This window comes from Bos taurus, chromosome 3 (genome assembly GCF_002263795.3).
Source record: "Bos taurus isolate L1 Dominette 01449 registration number 42190680 breed Hereford chromosome 3, ARS-UCD2.0, whole genome shotgun sequence".
NCBI classification, from domain to species: domain Eukaryota; kingdom Metazoa; phylum Chordata; class Mammalia; order Artiodactyla; family Bovidae; genus Bos; species Bos taurus.
In genome coordinates, this window is record NC_037330.1 from 70,408,658 (window position 1) to 70,426,823 (window position 18,166).

The following is an 18,166-nucleotide window of genomic DNA, read 5'->3' on the forward strand; positions in this document are numbered from 1 at the left end:
TTTAGAAAAAGGAGGTATTGGTTCAAATCTACATGGTCAGTAGTGACTAGAAATCACTAGAACTTCAGGGGATGGTATTTTTCTTAAGATTCATCAGACAGTCTTCAATTCTTTGTTTGGCTAACTTTTCACCTGTGTAAATTAGAAAATCAGAGCAGTCAAACAGCTGATTACATTTTCTTTTCTTACTGTCTTCACTGTTTTTTGGACAAGCTTTAGAGACTAGCACGCAAATAATTATCTACGGCACAAAACAGCTAGGTAAGTGACCTGTGGGATAGCAGTCTTAATTGAGCACAGGAATGACTTTCGTATTATTAAATGCTACTGAATTGTTCAATATTAACTAAAAATTACCCTCTCATCTCTGCTATGAATTCTATAAACTACACCTCCCTTGGTAAGGCAATCTTTCAAACACTGCTTTGCTGTTCAGTCAGGGCTGCTCCTGGTTTGAGGGACTGTATGACTATATATCTCTATGTATTAGACTACATGAGTATACAGTATGGGGAATAACCTTAAGTCATCATTTACTAACTCTATCACCTTCATAATTCACTTACTCTCTTTAAGCATTTCTGTAACATATTTTTAAAAAGCTATCATATAGAATTATGAATATTTAATAAGCTAATATCTAGAAACACTGAGCTCAGTGCCTGGCACAAAGAAACATTAATATATGATATTCTCATATACCTTTAAAGTGGAAGTAAAAGTGAAGTTGCTCAGTCCTGTCCGACTCTTTGCGACCCTATGGACTGTAGCCTACCAGTCTCCTCAGTCTATGGCGTTTCCAGGCAAGAATACTGTAGCGGGTTGCCATTTCCTTCTCCAGGGGATCTTCCCAATCTAGGGATTGAACCAGGGTCTCCCGCATTGCAGGCAGACGCTCTACCATCTGAGCCACCAGGGAATACAAGTATACCTTTAAATGTTATTAATTAATTCATGCAATTGATAAATATGATTTGAATTTTTATTAGGACCCAGTCACTGTGCTAGGATGGTAAAGAATCTACCTACAATGTGGGAGACCTGGGTTCGATTCCTGGGTTGGGAAGATGCTCTGGAGGAGGGCATGGCACTCTAGTAATCTTGCCTGAAGAATCCCCTTGGACAGAGAAGCCTGGCGGGCTTACAGTCCATAGGGTAGCAAAGAGTTGGACATGACTGAGTGATTAAGCACAGCACTGCACTGTGCGAAGCATTTGGGAATAAAATGGTATAAAATCCACAGCCCCTGTCCTGAGTGTATAGCAGGAAAGGTATTGAAATACATGAGAAATTTTAAGAGTGCTATCCTGAGATAAGTTGGATGTGCTGGGGGAACACCTAGGAGTGCATCTTGGAAGGAGGAGCAGGAATTAGACAGGAGAAAGGTGTTATTGAAGGAGGTGAGAGAAGGGGCACTAAGAAGAAGAAAGGAAGGAGGTTTGGGTAGGGGTGGTTATTTTCATCAGCATGTGTTAACTCCTATATTAAGTTCTATATTTAAGAGCATATAGATGCAATTCAATGGACAAAGCCAAAAAAAAAAAAAAAAAGAGAAAACCCCAAACAAAAACAACAACAAAAAAACCCAAAACAAAATAAAATAATAAAAATAAATCCCCAAACTTTTGTTTTCTCTCTACTACTTACAATTCTGGGGAAGAAGCTTAGTAAAAAGGAACTCTTTAGCCTCATATTTAGGAAGAAAAGAAAAAAAAATAATTTTTGTCAAACCCAGTAGAGGTTAATAAAAGTTCAATGCTAAAATGTCTGCCCTAAAGGCCAACTATATCTCAATAGGAGGAAACTCAGAATATCTTTCTCATTCTTTGTGTGAAATGGGAAAAAATAAATTAAAGAAAGAGAAAGAATTAGAGGAAGGCTGTAATCAATTCTTTCCTTTACAAATCCCAGCAATTCAGGAGGCCTGCCAGCGGCTAAATCTTTCTGGGACCACAGACAGGAAAAAGCCTATTAAAATGTGCTCCATTCCCAAAGAAAGGGGTCACTCAAGATCCTCAGACCCTTAACTCTGAATAGATTTAATGAAAGCCAACTGCTATTTTAAGAATTTAGAAGGGGATTTCCCTCCCCAAAGAAAAGAACCAGACATCATCAATGCTCTAACACTGTTTCATCTATGGCACCAGGCATGCTTTTCACTTACTTTCTGTAGGTTGTTAAAGCTGCTAAAAGAGGGTTTAGTGACAGAATACAGTTCTTCACATACAAGGCTTAAAATGTAATTGATACAAAGACCATCCCTCCAGGATTAAAGAGTTCTAATCATTCTGTGAGGCTCATGTGCTCTTTTCTCCACGCTGGTCAAGGTAATAGTAAGCCTTTCAGAAAAGGAGTATGTTGTCTCCCATACCATTTATTAACCACAGCAGCTTTCACCTTCGGTGGGAGGAAGATAATTCAGACTACTCTACAAATAGTAGAGATCCAGCAGTTGGATGCAAAATGAGTCTTCCTTTGAGACGTTCTGGCAACCCAGTACCATATGATTAATAAAAATGTTATACTGATTTTTCTTGTACAGTATTTCTCTAAAGTGCTCCATGTACCTTTGTCCTGACACCCCTATTAACTGCAAAGATATCTCTGTGAACAGGTCGACACAGACATCATTATCTTCATTTGCAAATGAGGAACCTGAGGCAGAAGGAAGTCAAATGACATAACAAGGGTGACACGATGAGAACAGAAATAGAAAGGAGAAAAATGATGGTCTTCTGGGAATCAAGAGGGTGTGATAGGATGAATTTTTTCCTTTTCTTTTACTACTGAAGGAAGAGCAGAGGCAACCTTCTCAATGTTAACTTTGAAAACATTCTCCCCTTCTCCTTAGAGTGAGAAGGACAGTGTCTTAGCTGGGTGGCTGGGTGAGCTAACTGGGTGCAAGGAAGGGAAGATGCCTACCTACCTAGACGCCCCACCCCATACATCCTCTGCAAAATCAGGGTTTTTCCTACTTGACCTTTTTACCTGCATGAACTCTGGGATGTGCCTTCCCCGTCTCTGACATTGTGCTCCCAAGCAGTGATTGTTGAATGAGTGAATGGCAGGTGTTTAAACTGTATGGTTTTTTTTTTTTAACATTATTTAATATCATTTTATTTTATTATGTTTAATTAAAATAGCAAATGTTCTTCTTGAAAAGTGAAAATTACCCATTCCCAATAACATGTTCCACAGACTAAAGGTCACATATTCAGTTATCCTAACTGCCCATTTTTTTAGAAAATATAGTTTACAACAGTCAGTTACAATATAAATTATGATAATGATATACACATTTTTCATATGTTTAAGTTGTGTGAATGAGCCCTAGGAAGAAAAATCACTGAGAAGGGTGTCGGATAATCAAATAACCCTGTCAACCCTTAGCTATGTTTTTATCCAAATTCTGTTCTACATCTGCATCAACCCATGTGACAGACTGAATCCCTGCTGCAAGTTTGAACCATGAAGGGATAGAGAGGTCTCAATGAAGGAAGTAATATGGGATGAGACTTCCCTGGCCCCGTCTTTATATATATAAATAGTTGTTATTTAGTAGCTAAGTCATGTCCAACTCCTTTGTGACTCCATGTACTGTAGCCTGCTAAGCTCCTCTGTCCATGGATTTCCCAGGCAAGAATACTGGATTGGGTTGCCATTTTCTTCTCCATACATAAAGAGATCTACAGTCAAACAATCCAGTTAGCTCTTACATCTTTATGACAAGAAGAAAAAAGGCATCTGAGATATCATTAACAAAATTTGTGGCACTATAATAAAAAAGGGAGCCTGGTCTTTAGAAACATTTAATTAAGTAAAGAAATTTGGGCATTCAAGAATATTAAGTAGTGAAAATATTCCTTCAGAAAAAATAAATAAGAAAAATAATGACAATAATATCTAATGTGTTTTCTCATTAAAACCAGTAAGATAGGTATTATTATTGCCATCCTGCAAACTGGAAAACTGTTATTTAAACAAACTGCAGAAGGACACGGGTAAGATGTAACAGAGTTGGTACTTGAACCTGCACAGGATGGTTTTGTGGCCTGAAATCTCAATTACTCCATCCTATAGCCTTCTAATAGGGTGGTAACTCACAGCAATACAGATTGCCAGAACTGTCCATGCTGCAAGCTCAAAAGAAGACTAATATTACTGGAAAAGTTACTTTCTCACAAGGCTGACAAGGAGGATTTTGAGATAGAAAATATTAAACAAGGCAAGAACATTTATGATTTTCTGCATCTCTTTTTTCTAGATCAAATTCAAGGTAGAGCTATTGGAAATTCAATCAATAGAAAAATAAATATCCACCTATTTTGTTCCTCATTTGTTAGCTAGAAATTCTGGTTGTGGGCCCTGAATCAGGTTGGTCTCTATTAAACTCCAGGATCTTAAGAACACAACCTCATAAATGAATCCCAGCAAACAAAGGTTGAAAATGATGAACTGAGAAATAGATAACCACAAGGCGGCATTAATATTATTGAAAGGTTAGCTGCTTAGGAAATCGACAAGGTGCCAAGAGGAGCCCTCACAGTGCCTCCCAAGAAATGAGAGCAGAGAAGAAAGGAGACCGACTAGAGGAAAAAGCCTTTGTTGACATTTTCAAAGGCTAACTTTGTACAGGCCGTATCCCCGAAGGATGGAAAATGGCAATGTGAGGAAACAGCAACACTAGAAAATTGCAGGCCAGTAAGTTCACAGCCTGGAACAGGCAAGCACTGGAAAGATTTTGTCAGGTCAGGAGGGGTACTGCTTTTCCTCCAAGCTCCAAACTAGGTGAGAGAAGGTAGCCCTGCCCCAGGCTCTCCTGCTTTGGGAATTCCCAAGGTATGGCTGTGTATTGAGCAAAGAAGCAGTGGACTGAACCAGCTCACCACAAGAAGCACTGATGTAAGAAAGCCTGAGGCCAGGTTTCATTGTGGGGCAGTAGTATTTTTATGTCAAACCAAAAGTGAATTTTGGAATGACAGAATTTCTGTGTTTGGCCAAACCATGACCTTTTACGTTCTCTTTACACATACATTATTTTGGGTGCACACATAATCTTGTGTATTGTGTCACATGGTGTAGGGTGGCTTAGATTCTACCTCTGTGATGTGAGATTCAGGGTTGTGTCTAATTGGGAGGACCAAGGCAAAGATTCTGATGGAAGTTACAGTGAAAGATGGCAGCTTCCACTAGGTTTGTGTTAGCAATATGATAGTGTGGGCAAAAGGAACAGAGCTTTCCTCTGATTTAAATATACCTGCTTTAATTTAAAGGAAGTATGTTCCTAAGGGAATTTACTTAATGGGGTGTTAAGTACGAACACTATTTTTAGAATTAGTAGATGCAGCCAAAAATTAAATGAGAGGTTCTAATGGAGGCAGCTGAGAGAGGAAGGACATTTTAACTGGGCCTCTGAGGAAACTTTCTATTTCCACTGAAATACAAAAAAGGACAACTCAGGGCTAAGGGATATTATAGGACAGAGTAGGGGAGGGGGGAACTGCTAATTTGGTTCAGGATGAGGAACCAAAATGAAATGTGCTGAGAATGTTTGGGAGACTGAGGATGCTTTGGGAACTGTGAGAATCAGGTAAGAGGGCAGGGCTAGATCAACTATCAGAAAAGAGGAGGGTGCACTGGGCGATGAATTCTATTGAAACAACAGGTAGAGAGTCAGAGGGAACTGTCTGCTTCTTCTGGAGGTTCATGGAGCTGAGGACAGACGGACTGACTTTAAACATGTCAGAAATAGGAATGGAAAATGTGACTGAATATCAACCCCTGAGTGAAGCTCCGACATAGGATCAATTTGTAGAATTAAATGTTTGAAGAACCCTTTCATATGGATATGGTATAATAACTTTCTTTGTATACCATGATCAGAGCCTGTGTTTAATTTTCACTTTCAGAGAAAAATGTGTGTGTGTTTTCATTGACACAGAGCGAATGGAATTGTGAGATGTTTTTGAATTTATATAGCCTATTTCATGCTGTTATATCTTACTACAGTACATGTTGTTACTCTTGAACCATGTTTTGGTTCAGGGACAAGCTCCACCATTCCCAAAGCTATTCTTATATTTTCAATGTAACAAAGTGAATGAAAATTATTTTTAGATTAATTTATATATAATATGCTTTACTGAGTAGCTTTCACTACATTTCCCAGTTAGTGGTATTAGTGTATACATTGTGAAAACATGTTTATAGACTAAAAATATTTAGTATGCAGTTAACATTATGTTTGTGCAACTAGTCCATGCCAATCTAGACCACCTTTCTACCCAAACCCTAGTACCTGTTATCACTAGTGCAAAGAAGGTGAATGTAATCCAGACCACTGGCTGTCTACCAAAGCTCATTTCCTCTTCTGGGCAGACAGCTAGACTACATTCCTAAGAACTCCTGGCAGTCAAGCATGACTATTTGATTGAGCTGTGGCCAATAACATGTGACTGAAAGTGATATATGCCACGCTAATGCCTGGTCTGTAAAACATTTCATGCACATCTCACATATTCTTGTTCCATTGATGCTCACTTGAATGGAGCTGAAAATGAAGTAGACCGCAGACACCACGTGTTGAAAATGGGTCCTGAACAACTACATGGATGAGGGACAACCCCAATAACCTATTCATTCACACAATCATGATACAAACTTCTATTGTTTTGAACCATTATGCATTTTGAGGTTTATTATTGCAGTAGAGAACCTACCCAATGTAGATAACCTATTCAAACAAATCCAATGTTCATCTTGGAAAGCTGTATAGTTTAGAATTTTTCCTCATTACTTAGAGTAGTAATGAAATTGAAACAGATCTGTATCTGATTACTTAATTGATAGATGAATAGATAAAGAAGTTGTGGTACATATATGCAATGGAATATTATCGACGATAAAAAGAAACAAATTTGCATCAGTTGTAGTGAGCTGGATGAACCTGGAGCCTATTAAACAGAGTAAAGTCAGAAAGAGAAAAACAAATATTATATATTAACACATATATATGGAATCTATAAGAATGGTACTGATAAACCTATTTGCAGGGCAGGAATAGAGATGCAGATGTAGAAACAGACTTGAGGACACAGTGTGGGGAGGAGAGGATAAGACGAATTGAGAGAGTAGGACTCATATATGCACACTGCTGCTGCTACTGCTGCTAAGTCACTTCAGTCATGTCCGACTCTGTGCGACCCCACAGACAGCAGCCCACCAGGCTCCCCCGTCCCTGGGATTCTCCAGGCAAAAACACTGGAGTGGGTTGCCATTTCCTTCTCCAATGCACGAACGTGAAAAGTCAAAGTGAAGTCGCCCAGTCGTGTCTGACTCTTCGTGACCCCATGGACTGCAGCCTACCAGGCTCCTCTGTCCGTGGGATTTTCCAGGCAAGAGTACTGGAGTGGGTGGCCATTGCCTTCTCCGTATCTGCACACTGCCATGTGTAAAATAAATATCTAATGGGAAGCAGCCGTAGAGCATATGGAGCTCAGCTTGGTGCTCTGTGATGGCCTAGAGGGCTGGGATGGGGTAGAGGTGAGAGGAAGGCTCAAAGGGGAGAGGATATATTTATACTTCTGGCTGATTCACATTGTTGTATAGGGGAAACCAGCACAACATTGTAAAGGAATTATCCTCTAATTAGAAAAAAAAAAAAAAACAACAACACTTTGGAAAATCTTATGTCACCTTACAAATTTGGATATAGACATTTTACAACTATAGGCACCCCTTAAGCCCTTAGGCCCTAAGCCCTAAGCTCCAAGGCACCCCTTGCATGTAATGAATTAATTTTCCCTCTATAAATCCCAACTGGTGATAGATATGTCTCATCCTTAAACTGAGAAAAATATCTCTCAAATTATTTTCCTCAGGACTTAATTTCCTCAAAACTGCAGATGATAAAGAATGGAAGCATCACAAAAACATAAAAATGTGCATGCTTATTTGTGCACTGATATATAATATTAACATACATATTTATGCAAATCTTTATGTATGTGTATATTAATTTATTATATGCAGGTCTGTATCCTTCCAGGGTTTTTATTGAATACCTATATGAACTGTGTACATTGCAATTGTCCAAAATTGAAACTCTTACTTCTTTTTGGCTACTGGTGAAGATTCTACACTCCTGGGAACTTTCAACTATTAACTATGGATTAGAAATTAGATGCTCTAGAATGCATTAGTATACACAGCACAATTCCCATGATTAACTGATGGATCTTGGAACTTACTCTGTAGCAAAGGCATCATAAGCATGTGGATCTGTCTTTTGTATTAGTTGTTGAATGAGTGAATGAATGAATGATTATACTGTATTTGGGGCAATGATTCACAAACTCTTTAGAATTACATTGTGACTTGATTCCCCAATATTCCTATTCCACCCTGGCAGTGGAGAAGGATGAAATTGTATAGCAAATGGTTAAGAGGAGTAACTGGTATTAGACTAGAAGGTAATTCTCATTGCTGCCTCATGTTTGAATTGCTTGTAGTGGTCTCTGAAAATATGACACTTGGGCATAGACCCTGAGATTCTGATTGAAGCAGTATCAGAGTTTCCTTGAACTTTTCCTACAAATTCTAGTGTTAGTCACTCAGTCATGTCCAACTCTTTGCAACTCATAGATTGTACCCCATCCAACTCTTTTTTCCATGAAATTCTCCAGGCACGAATACTGGAGTGGGTTGGCATTCCCTTCTCCAGGGGATCTTTCCTACCCAGGGATAGATCCCAGGTCTCTAGCATAGAAGAAAGATTCTTTACTGTCTGAGCTGCCAGGAAATATGCAGCCAAATTTTAGAACCACTCCAACTAGAACAACATTTTCTCTGTTTGCTTGATTATAAGAATTATATGGTAATCTTTTTAAAAGTATCAGTTCTCCGACCAATTTAGGATATTCTCAATCTGTGCCTTCAGAAGGGGTTTCTGAATTTGTTATCTAAATGAGGGCCTGTAGATGATACTTATGACAGGGAAGTGCTGGGAAATAATACTTAGGCTCTAAGCTCTGCTGGAAAAGGGCTGTTGGTCTTTCATTCTAAGCCATTCTTCCAGGCATTGCATAGACTCTAGTTCATATCAATCATTCAAAATGGATATTAATTAATTAATTACCTTAATTTTTAAGTCCAAGTAAATGAAAAACTTTTTGACAGAATTAAAAATGCCACTTGTGACTGGTTTTTTACTAGAGATTTACACAAGTAGAATTGTGAAAAATGTCATGAGTTTCAAGGGTTCTCTTTTAAGACTTACTATAAATATTGAAGTGTAATCAACTAATTGGCCTACATTCAAGTATTCAGAATTCTCTGCAAGATGGTACCTGCCAGTGAACACTAAATTCTATTCGTATAACCACTTATTAGAAAAGTCACAAGTGAAAGGACTAGCTAAGAGTGAACTCTATTATTCAGGTTAATCAAGGAATACAATTGTAACTAATAGGTAATTAGAAAAACAATAATTCGTTAATGTGTACTTAATTACTGTTTTTTTTAATGCATGGTTTTTATATTTTGTATTCAACAGAAAGACAAATGCATATGTCAACTTAAAATAATTATTAAAAATTATAGTCAATATTTTCTTAATACTTTCTGAAATCTTCACTAATTTAGTTAAATGCATTTTCAAAATTAAAATTCTTTTACTAGTGCCTATCATTTGCCATCAGCAAGTTGGCTGTTTTTAAATCATCTCCAATTATTTTTCTTTGTAGTCACTCAAATAAGCTGACACTCAAAAATGTCCTCACATCTAGACCTAGAGCCCCAATTAATTAGTTGTGTTATATAAGAATACATATTCATATAAGTGAGAATACTGAGGAGTGTCTTTCCATCCTCGTAAAGGAACATGTAAGGGATGAACTGCAGTAACAACTGATGTCTGTATTGTGCTTCGCAGTTTACAGAGCTTCCCAGGTAGTGCTAGTGGTAATACAAGAGGCTTTCATTTATATCGCTCTTTGGAGTGTCATGGCCACTCTGTTGGAAATGTCACTATTTTGTTGGTTACAGTGTTGTTATACTATATACAAACTCCGGGAATTGGTGATGCACAGAGAAGCCTGATGTGTCGGACACGACTGAGCGACTAAATTGAACTGATACTATATAATTATATAGGGGAAAGACCATTTATTTGATGTTTGCAGTGATGTTTGGTTTCAACATAACAAATTTGGAAAATGTACTTTTCCAAGAAAACATAGCTGCTGGTATAAAGTAAAAACATTAAAATGTGTAGCTGTGAACCATATTTTTCAAGCTCCAATGCCACAAAGTGAATATATAAATTGGACCAGATATAAAATGGTAAGTTGGTAGGTGGTGGGATCCATGATAAATTGAAAAGTACATTCCTGTCTAGAGCTACACATTTAAAAATATTTAAACACTGCAGATGGTGACTGCAGCCATGAAATCAGAAGATGATTGCTTCTTAGCAGGAAATCTATGACAAACCCAGACAGTGTGTTGAAGAGTAGAGACATCACTCTGCCAACAAATGTCTGAATAGTCAAGGCTATGGTCTTCCCAGTGGTCATGTATGGTCATGAGAGCTGGACCATAAGGAAGGCAGAACACCAAAGAATTGATGCCTTTGAACTGTGGTGCTGGAGAAGACTTCTGAGAGTCCCTTGGACAGCAAGGAGATCCAGCCAGTCAATCTTAAGGGAAATCAGCCCTGAATGCTCATTGGAAGTGAGAGAGTCATTTCCTAGGCAAGCTGATAAGAAGTCTAGGGGTTCCTAAGGAGAGAGGGGTCTGGAATTCTGAAGGAGGAAGAAAGGACAAACTTTTTTGTCCCTCTACATTCCTTAGGATTATATAACAATAATGTATCCTGCTTGAAGACAGTCTCTGGAAAAAACCTTCTGGCTAATCCTGTTATTGTAAGGTGTAAATTATGGGAGTAGGTCTAGTGAGGTCTTTACAACCTCCAGACATTCTTTTGACTCACTGTAATAACTAGAGAGTTATGGCTCTCTAATTGGTTATTAACTAATAACTAATTATTTAACTCCATGGCTAACACTAGCAAGGGGGTACTCTTTCTGCCCCCTTCTGATGCCTATGTAAGAAGCTTTCTCTATCTCCTTCATACTTTAATAAAACTTTATTATACAAAAGCTCTGAGTGATCAAGCCTCGTCTCTGGCCCCGCATTGAATTCTTCTCCTCCGGAGGCCAAGAATCCTGGTATCTTTGCGTGGTGCAGCAACAGCCTTTCAGAAGGACTGAGGCTGAAACTGAAGCTCCAGCATTTTGGCCACCTGATGGGAAGAGCTGATTCACTGGAAAAATCCCTGATGCTTGGAAAGATTGAAGGCAGAAGGAGAAGAGGGTGTCAAAGGATGAGGTGGCTGGATGGCACCACCAATGCAATGGACATGAACTTGGGCAAACTCTGGGAGATGGTGAGAGATAGGGAGGCCTTGGTGTGCTGCAGTCCATGGGGTCACAAAGAGTCAGACACAACTGGGTGACTGAACAGCAACAGTGAACACTATGGGACAAAGAAAACATCCGTGTGCCTCATATGCAACCTCTGCTCCATACTTGCAGAACATAGGGTATAGAAGAAGAAATAAAGCAGACATAAAGAAGCACAAGGAAATGATAGGAGAAGTGATTTGGGTCACAGGAATTTAGCCTACAGGACTGAGGTACAAAGAGCAAGGTTGATAAATACGGCTGATGCTCATCCAATATCACCAGCTTCTTTCTATCTCTCTGTACTGACTTTGGTTTTGTTGTTGTTGTTGGGACAGCACAATATGTCTATAAGGATGTGGCTCTGGGCATAATACCTTTTGTCAATTTCCTTACAGCAAAATGACATAATAATAATTATAGAATTGCTAAGAAATTAAATGAAACTATACATGACAAAGGTGTGGCAGAGCTTTTTCACATTGTATATACTAAATAAATTATTATAATCACTGGGAAGAACTACCTCCTTAAGCACTCCTTGAATTTCTAACATATACTGAAAATCGAAAATAACATTCAGATTTATATGGTAAGAAACTTACAAGGGAAAAGGCAAAGTTTTTTCTTTCACTCAAATAAATCAATAACCATGAAACCAAAGAAACAAGTTTCCCCTCTGTGTGGGTTGATCTGTAACCAAAAACGTCTTCTTTCCTTTAGAACTATAAAAGGTACTGGGCAAGTTATTTGGACTCTATCTACAAGTAGTCATACTTGTACCAACTAGATCACTGCTTTCTGAAATGATGTTCATAGAAATGCCTCAGGAATTTGGTTCCGTTAAAAATGCATTGACTGAACAGCATTGTGTGAGACGCTATGCTCAGTTTTGTAAATCTGAGATGAAGAGAGCAGGATTGCTGATCCTGAAGCCCTGACCTGCCCAGAATAGAGAAGAGAAACATGGAAGAAGGTTATTTCATACAAATGCAATGCCTGAGTTTTTCACTCTGTTTTATATATTTTTCCTTCCACCTATTTCAGTGGGAGGGGATTTGTAAGCATTGTGCAAATGCAAGGATCAGTATGTTATGAAAAGATTGAGGGAAGACACATGCCTAGCCTTCAAAGTCTAGTTTTAGCTCTATATCCTCCAGGAAATTTTCCATTCTACTGTGATTTTTAATTTACTAAAAATCCTTTGAAAATGGCTGATTAATCATTCCCCATTAAATGGCAATTAATTTGCTTCCTGAGCATATGTTTTATGTACCTAACCAGATTGTAGTAAGCCCTCTGAGGAGAGGACTGTTTTGGGCAGTATGCATGCTACATAATCCTGAAAAGCTGAATGTTTTATTGTCACTAGACTAAGAACTGGACTAGACAGATGGACCTTTGTTGGCATAGCAGAGACATTACTTTGCTGACAAAGGTCCATCTAGTCAAAGCTATGGTTTTTCCAATAGTCATGTATGAATGTGACAGTTGGACTATAAAGAAAGCTGAGCACCGAAGAATGGATGCTTTTGAACTGTGGTGTTGGAGAAGACTCTTGAGAGTCCTTTGGACTGCAAGGAGGTCAAACGAGTTAATCCTAAAGGAAATGATTCCTGAATATTCATTGGAAGGACTGATGCTGAAGTTGAAACTCCAATACTTTGACCACCTGATGCGAAGAACTGACTCACTGGAAAAGACTCTGATGCTGGGAAAGATTGAACGCAGGAGGAGAAGGGGACGACAGAGGATGAGATGTTTGGATGGTATCACTGACTTGATGGACATGAGTTTGAGCAAGTTCCATGAGTTACGATGGACAGGGAAGCCTGACGTGCTGTGGTTCATGGGGTCGCAAAGAGTTGGACATGACTGAGCAACTGAATTGAACTCAGACTAAGGAGCAGTAGAAAAGAATGTCCATAAATAAAAAATATAATAATTTGGTACTCTATTTATATTGAAAGCTCCTATGAGCTTTCATAAGACTTTTTGGTACAATTTAAGTACTTAGGTTAGAGACAGAAGAAATGGTAAATATAAACTTCTGTTATATAATAAATGTTCTATTGAAACTTTTAACCAACAACATTTATATTTTTGGTCCTGCTTTATTACCTGGTGGTAACAATTTACACTTACTCTCAGGGCACCAGAACACACATTCAACTGCCCCATAAATGAAGAGTTGCGGCCAGAGAAAACTCAGTGATCTCTCATTTGTTTTAATGACACATGGCAAAGGTGATTGGGATGAACAATAATATGCCTAAAACACAAATCACCAGTTTGAATTTGATAATTTATCAACTAAATCTAAATTTCCTAACTATTGCTACTGAAACCCATAGAAAAAAATATGCTTATTAACATAAATATTTTTGAAAGAGACGTAAAGAAAATAATGGGCTTCCCTGGGGCTTCAGATGGTAAAGAATCTGCCTGCATGTGGGAGACTCAGGTTTGATCCTTGGGTTGGGGAGATCCCCTGGAGAAGGAAATGGCAACCCACTTCAGTATTCTTGCCTGGAGAATTCTATGGACAGAGGAACCTTGCAGGCTACAGTCCATAGAGTCACAAAGAGCTGGACACAACTGAGCTACTAACACACAAAGAAAATAATAACAGGAAAGAAATTAATTTTATTTGAAAACTAGTAAGTAATTATAAATAGATTGAGTCCTATATATGTTTACTTCCAATATCTAAGATTCAGCTGCTGCTCATATCTAATTTTATCGCTCCTATATTTCATATCTGTCTCTTCCTTTCATTTCCTCTGCCATTAGTGAAATTCTGCTTTTCATTACTTATCTAGATCACTGCAACAACTGCTTCACCAGTTTCTTGACTTTCTGCTCAAGCTGATCTTTTATAAAGATGATGAATTAATCTTTCCATAATACAGTCCCAAATTTCTGACTCCTTGCTCAAATATTCTCAGTGCCTCCTTCTTGCTTTTAGAGCAAAGTCTAAACTGCTTTACTCTAGCATTTAATAATTTCTGGCTCTTGTTTCAATTTATTTTTCTCTCCCAACAGTCCTCTTCATACATTACATACACTAAATACATTTATACATTTCATCCACTGAAGTGAAACTATTTAGTACTCCTATAACATGCCTTTAACTTTCTAACATCTATTTTTTTCACATCTTCCTTAAGCCTGGGATGCTCTTCCAAACTCTATCCATCCTTTAGGGTCAAGCTCGAATGTCACCTCTTCCATAAAGTTGTTTCTAAATTCTTCAGAAATAATCTTTATTCTTCTTTCTGAAATATTACAGAAAATATTTCACTATATCCTTAAAATAACTTATTGGTTTATACCTAAGTATACTGAGTAATGGAGTCTATGGCAGTTTTACCTGGCTCTGTTGTGCCAAGTATAAAGGCTTCGAACATGGTAGATACCTAAGTAGATATTGAACAAATGACTGGCATAATTAATGAATATTTAGTAGTTTCAGAACTGTGGACTTTGTATAAAGGGTCATCAGTTCAGTTCAGTTCAGTCACTCAGTCGTGTCCAACTCTGTGACCCCATGAATCGCAGCATGCCAGGCCTCCCTGTCCATCACCAACTCCCGGAGTTGACTCAGACTCACGTCCACTGAGTCAGTGATGCCATCCAGCCGTCTGATCCTCTGTCGTCCCCTTCTCCTCCTGCCACCAATCTCTCCCAGCATCATAGTCTTTTCCAATGAGTCAACTCTTCCCATGAGGTAGCCAAAGTACTGGAGTTTCAGCTTTAGCATCATTCCTTCCAAAGAAATCCCAGGGCTGATCTCCTTCAGAATGGACTAGTTGGATCTCCTTGCAGTCCAAGGGACTCTCAAGAGTCTTCTCCAATAGCACAGTTCAAAAGCATCAATTCTTCAGGGCTCAGCCTTCTTCACAGTCCAACTCTCACATCCATATGTGACCACAGGAAAAACCATAGCCTTGACTAGATGGACCTTTGTTGGCAAAGTAATGTCTCTGCTTTTTAATATGCTATCTAGGTTGGGCATAACTCTCCTTCCAAGGAGTAAGCATCTTTTAATTTCATGGCTGCAATCACCATCTGCAATGATTTTGGAGCCCAAAAAAACAAAGTCTGACACTGTTTCCACTGTTTTCCCATCTATTTCCCGTGAAGTGATGGGACTGGATGCCATGATCTTCGTTTTCTGACTGTTGAGCTTTAAGCCAACTTTTTCACTCTCCTCTTTTACTCTCATCAAGAGGCTTTTTAGTTCCTCTTCACTTTCTGCCATAAGGATGGTGTCATCTGCATATCTGAGGTGAGTGATATTTATCCTGGCAATCTTGATTCCAGCTTGTGTTTCTTCCAGTCCAGCGTTTCTCATGATGTACTCTGCATATAAGTTAAATAAACAGGGTGATAATATATAGCCTTGACGTACTCCTTTTCCTATTTGGAACCAATCTGTTGTTTCCTGTCCAGTTCTAACTGTTGCTTCCTGACCTGCATATAGGTTTCTTAAGAGGCAGGTCAGGTGGTCTGGTATTCCCTTCTCTTTCAGAATTTGCCACAGTTTATTGTGATCCACACAGTCAAAGGCTTTGGCATAGTCAATAAAGCAGAAATAGATGTTTTTCTGGAACTCTCTTGCTTTTTCCATGATCCAGCGGATGTTGGCAATTTGATCTCTGGTTCCTCTGCCTTTTCTAAAACCAGCTTGAACATCTGGAAGTTCACGGTTCATGTATTGCTGAAGCCTGGCTTGGAGAATTTTGAGCATTACTTTACTAGCATGTGAGATGAGTGCAATTGTGTGGTAGTTTGAGCATTCTTTGGCATTGCCTTTCTTTGGGATTGGAATGAAAACTGACCTTTTCCAGTCCCATGGCCACTGCTGAGTTTTCCAAATTTGTTGGCATATTGAGTGTAGCACTTTCACATCATCATCTTTCAGGATTTGAAATAGCTCAACTGGAATTCTATCACCTCCACTAGCTTTTTTCATAGTGCTGCTTCCTAAGGCCCACTTGACTTTACATTCCAGGATGTCTCGCTCCAGATTAGTGATCACACCATCGTGATTATCTGGGTCATGAAGATCTTTTTTGTACAGTTCTTCTGTGCATTCTTGCCACCTCTTCTTAATATCTTCTGCTTCTGTTAGGTCCATACCATTTCTGTCCTTTATTGAGCCCATCTTTGCATGAAATGTTCCTTTGGTATCTCTGATTTTCTTGAAGAGATCTCTAGTGTTTCCCATTCTGTTGTTTTCCTCTATTTCTTTGCATTGATCGCTGAGGAAGGCTTTCTTATCTCTTCTTGCTATTCTTTGGAACTCTGCATTCAGATGCTTATATCTTTCCTTTTCTCCTTTGCTTTTTGCTTCTCTTCTTTTCACAGCTATTTGTAAGGCCTCCCCAGACAGCCATTTTGCTTTTTTGCATTTCTTTCCCATGGGGATGGTCTTGTTCCCTGTCTCCTGTACAATGTCATGAACCTCATTCCAGAGTTCATCAGGCACTCTATCAGATCTAGGCCCTTAAATCTATTTCTCACTTCCACTGTATAATCATAAGGGATTTGATTTAGGTCATACCTGAATGGTCTAGTGGTTTGGGACCTATTTGAACCTTATTGACAACCATAAAATAAACATATTGATTTTGAATAATTTGACTTCTTTCATAAACTAGTGATTTATCAGATTTTTCCACCTTTTCTCCTTAGCATCTCTGGAATTACAGAGAGATGGCCCAAGGAGCTCCCTCTTTGGCAGTGAGAAATGAACAGTAGAGAAATTAATTCTCTACTGTATACTCGGCCTCCGACTAAAGCTGTTCCATTTTGTGTATCAGCTTCCCTGTAAGACTTTGCTTAGAGAAATCATTCACTAAAATAGACAAACAAACAAACAAACACAAAACCTTGGGATTCCACCACTGAGACACAATAATTCTCTATTTGTTTGAAGTCTCCATTCCATATGAAAACATCTTCATGTGATAGTGAGGGAAATGAGCTGCTGTGTTTTGGCTGAGTTTTTTCTTATAAGAAACATATCAAAATGTTAGCACAATAGTAGTATTTCAAACAATTTTATATCAGGTCCTCCTACAATACCTAACTTTGAATGAGACACGACATTCTATAATGATCATTGATCTCAATCCTTGATCTGACTCTAGTGGCCTTAGAACTAGTTAGCTATTGAATTTTACAGATGTTATCATCTTTCTAGATATTTTTCATAGATTTGAAATACCCCTGAGAAGCAGTTATACAGCTTTATATTTCTGTAAAAGACAATGGTGCAACATTCTATTGCCTAGGCTTATGTTAGCCCATCCCCTCACCCACAGAGTAGAAAATTGTATTCTACAATAAATATAAAGTGTATCTTCACTGAAATCTATCTTAGACTCCTGGTAAGTTACAGAATTTCAGGTTCATTATTTAGGGGGAAAAATACCTGTTTAAGTCACGGTGAATAATTGGCTGTGTCAAGTTGTGAAGGTACTCCATACCTTTGGCAACATCTACTGCAATGATTAATTTTGACTGCAAATCAAGTATCCTAGAATTTAAAAATAAATTTAATGAGGATGAAATGGTCAAATCCAATACTACATCTTTTACAAGAAATCAATAGTGTGTGTAATTTGTTATTCTGTACAATTTCAGCCTTTTTTCTTGATTGAAGGTTAAGCTAAAAACTCAACAAATGCAGAAAA

At 38.3% G+C, this 18,166-nt stretch overlaps 1 protein-coding gene across 5 annotated transcripts in view; it reads right to left on the bottom strand.

Annotated features, from left to right (window-relative positions):
- TNNI3K (TNNI3 interacting kinase) overlaps positions 1-18,166 on the bottom strand; it is a 346,902-nt gene that overhangs the window by 198,920 nt on the left and 129,816 nt on the right. For all 5 annotated transcript variants that reach the window (XM_059884731.1, XM_024989528.2, XM_024989529.2 and 2 more), the window contains 1 exon segment: positions 17,905-18,009. In XM_059884731.1, coding sequence (XP_059740714.1) covers positions 17,905-18,009 — 105 coding nt within the window.